The sequence below is a fragment of the Priapulus caudatus genome, unplaced genomic scaffold, assembly GCF_000485595.1.
Source record: "Priapulus caudatus unplaced genomic scaffold, Priapulus_caudatus-5.0.1 Scaffold395, whole genome shotgun sequence".
Lineage (NCBI taxonomy): Eukaryota > Metazoa > Priapulida > Priapulimorpha > Priapulimorphida > Priapulidae > Priapulus > Priapulus caudatus.
In genome coordinates, this window is record NW_014577456.1 from 72839 (window position 1) to 76597 (window position 3759).

General features: G+C 45.4%; 1 protein-coding gene across 1 annotated transcript in view; it reads left to right on the plus strand.

The window, feature by feature from the left end:
* LOC106809904 (protein tumorous imaginal discs, mitochondrial-like) overlaps positions 1-3759 on the plus strand; it is a 15763-nt gene that overhangs the window by 2705 nt on the left and 9299 nt on the right. The window contains exons 5-10 of the mRNA XM_014813142.1: positions 6-119; positions 948-1084; positions 1375-1458; positions 2139-2384; positions 2916-3068; positions 3439-3586. Coding sequence (XP_014668628.1) covers positions 6-119; positions 948-1084; positions 1375-1458; positions 2139-2384; positions 2916-3068; positions 3439-3586 — 882 coding nt within the window. The remainder of the gene's footprint in view (positions 1-5; positions 120-947; positions 1085-1374; positions 1459-2138; positions 2385-2915; positions 3069-3438; positions 3587-3759) is intronic.

The following is a 3759-nucleotide window of genomic DNA, read 5'->3' on the forward strand; positions in this document are numbered from 1 at the left end:
CAACAAATTAAAGTCGTTTTCAGTCATTTTAGTCAGAACCCGTGCTCAGAGTTACAGCCAAGGAAATGTATTGGGACTCAGGAGTAGTCTGCTGGCACCGACGATAGTTTGCAGTCAAGGTGATTCCGGATATTCTAATGTGATGGTGCATGTGCAATGTACCCTATATTGTAATTTGTTTAATTATTAATATCAAGAGCGTATAAAGAAACTTCTTTATACGCTCTTGATAATATTAATAGTATTACTAATAGTAATACTATTAATACTTATTAATAGATTAATACACACACAATCATTGAATCAATGTCAATGACTTCGTAACGGGTTCACACGTTGACATAGCAGTGAAGGTAGCCCTGGGTTCTGCAGAGTTTTATCACAGAGTGACTCGAACCCATTCACCTAAAGCTTACCGCATGGTCACGGTGTGGTGTAACCATTACCACATTAGTCTAGATCATTGCAGTTTTTAAGGCTCATAGCCTTGTAAGGGTTTGATCCTTACGTCGGTCGGTGTCCTGGTCGTCTGGTAGAATGAAGCACCAATCAGTTGATCCCAGGCGGTCCTTATATATGACGGCAGCCGTGGCCTTGCCTGGCTTGCCGTGGATTCTGGGTCGAAGCCTGTAGTCGAATCCTTACAGCCTCATAAGGTCTATGTCCCCCAGGGTACTGCCGGAACGTACCCTGGGTACGGTCCGGTATACCGGAACGTACCCTGGTAACTATCTGATATGGTTAGGGTTACGGAGTAGGCGTAGGCGACTCCCTAGACTCGTTAGTGGAGTAGCCGATGTATGGTCCGGCATATTAGATAGTACCAGGGTACGTTCCGGCAGTACCCTGGGGGACATAGACCATCTCAACATTTCTAAGTACCCTCGGTCCGACTCCATGCAGATTTACTTAGAAGTAATCCACAGGTTATTATTTTGATCTTTCAGAGAGGTTTCCACACAACAAGTGGCAGATTTCTCGGACGTTTCACGGATCCGGATATAACTCACAGAAAGACTTCTACAAAATTCTTGGCGTTCCTAAAAATGCCCCGCAGAAAGATGTGAAAAAAGCATATTATGAAGTATGGATTCAGTTACAGATTTAGTTACAAGTTACATTTCATGTTAAATGTTTCCCAATTTCTATATAACACTCTAGATATAGTTCCAATCATGTAAAAGTAGATTGTTCATACATTACAATATTGCAATGCAATTGAGTAACACACAACCAGTTTGTCAACCATTCTTTGGCACAACAATATAAAGTTGTTCAAATGTGTATGCGTCATCGTGATGAATCTCCCTCCAAAATTATCTCCAACCAATGACCATGCCTTCTACCTGTTGTTTTTGCACATTTCTTTTCCAGCTAGCTAAAAAATATCATCCAGACACATCGAAAAACGATCCAGATGCCTCTCGAAAATTCAAGGAAGTATCAGAAGCGTACGAGGTAATTACGTCACCCAGGTTACCATCGATGGCAGGTGATAGCTATCACACAACTGTAGGATGATAACTTATATCTGTTTGCTGATAGCAAACGGCTAGCTGTTTGATGATGAGGTATAGCCGTTCAGTGGATGGGTTTTAGGCAGCATTTATCATATCAGTTTTGCTGCCTACATGGTGTCAGTTTGCTGCCTGATCCCAATGCTGGTGGCAAATACTTCTTGCTGCCGAGAAATTCCCTATACACCCGTAGTATAGCTGAGAGGGTAGACTCTATGTCCCCCAGGGTACAGCCGGAACGTACCCTGGGTACAGACCGGTATACCGGAACGTACCCTGGTACTATCTAATATGCCGGACCGTACCTCGCCTACTCCACTAACGAGTCTAGGGAGTCGCCTACGCCTACTCCCTAACCCTAACCCTAACCATATCAAATAGTTACCAGGGTACGGAACGTACCCAGGGTGCGTTCCGGCAGTACCCTGGGGGACATAGACCCTATGAGCAGTAGTATAAGCTCCAAAGATTCTGCCTGGATGATTAAATTTGCTGCTTGCCTTTTTCCTCTGGCAGTAAGCACTTACAAAGTTAAATCCTCTACTCACTTGCGAAACAAATTTCATTTTTGACCCGGCACGTAGGCAGTCGTTCACGGCCGCACGTTCTCTTGTTCCTCAGATACTCGGCGAAGCGAGCAAGCGGAAGCAGTACGACACGTGGGGCTCGGCAGGGGACTTCGGAGCCGGTGCCGGCGCGGGACCCGGAGGCTTCCAGGGATTCCAGTCGAGCATCGACCCGGAGGAGCTCTTTAGGAAGATATTCGGCGACCTCGGATTCGGAGGTCAGCGGGGCGGGGCCAGGGGCTTCCAGCAGCAGCAGGATCCGTTCTCGAACTACGGCTTCGCGGATGGTCCTTCACAGCAGGTTGGTGCGATAGAGGGAACAGCCCCTCATCGAAGGCAATCGTATCTAATCGAGCTGGGATAGTTATAACGAGTCCTGTGTTTGCATGTAAAATCTTAATGTAGTCTAGAAGCTGTGTTTGGAAGTGCAGAATCGAATGAAAGTACCTTGATTGATTTGAGAACGTGAGACCAAAACTGCTTTGGATGATGTTAGTAATGAAGTAGCCAGTTTTATCAGTACCGTACATGTAGTCACACACAGGTGAAAGTATCCTAAAAGATGATAAAACATCTTCAAGATGTAATGTAACGTAATGTAATGTAATGTTATACATAATGTAACAATATAATATATATGCAACGTATAAAACTGTTTTACATGACATAATATACATGATGTAACAATCTAGTATGATTGCAACGTATAAAATTGTTATACACATAACATAATAGCATAATATACATAATGCAACAATCTAGTATAGACGTTGTTAATAAAAAACTAGAACTGAATACAGTCGTACTAACCCGACGCTCTCACGTTCCACAGATGACGATGAGTCTCAGCTTCCAGCAGGCGGCCCGCGGCGTCAACCGTGACATCACGCTCAACGTGTTGGACACGTGTGCGACGTGTAAGGGCTCGCGCGCCGCCTCGGGAACAAAGGTCGAGCAATGCCCGCAGTGCAACGGCACGGGAATGGTAACCGCCTCCGTCACATCACGCCCCGCCGCGTCCCGATACGCCTCGTCACGCTCCGCCGCGTCACGCTCCGTTGTGTAGATGTTACGCGTTCTGACATCGTTGACGTTGATCGTGAATGCTGATTCGTTGATGTTGGTAGTTGATCGTTGACTTAGATTGATGCTGATTGTTGTTGTTCATGTCGAATGTTGACATTAATGTTGATTATTGACATTAATGTTGATCGTTGACATTGATGCTGATCGTTGACCTTGATCATTGACGTCGATTTGTTGAATTAAGATTATAGATTCCGACACGAAACCCTGCGGTTATATCGCAATTACCCGTTCACTTGTCGTCATCGCCGCGCTCTGTTCTGCTTCAGGAAACGGTGAGTACGGGTCCGTTTGTGATGCAGAGCACATGTCGTCGTTGCCACGGCACCACCCAGCATGTGCCGCACCCGTGTCAGACGTGTCAGGGCCGTGGCTCGACCATGCAGAGGAAGACTGTCACCGTTCCCGTGCCCGCCGGTGAGTGGCCCCACCGCCGCGCCGCGCGGCGGCAGTCTAGGTACCTCGTCTGTCGCGTCTAATTTTACCCGTCAACGTTCTCTGAAGAAATAATTAATGATAAAATGATGATAAAAACAGTAATAATGTATAATATAAATTATATATATATATATATATATATATATATATAT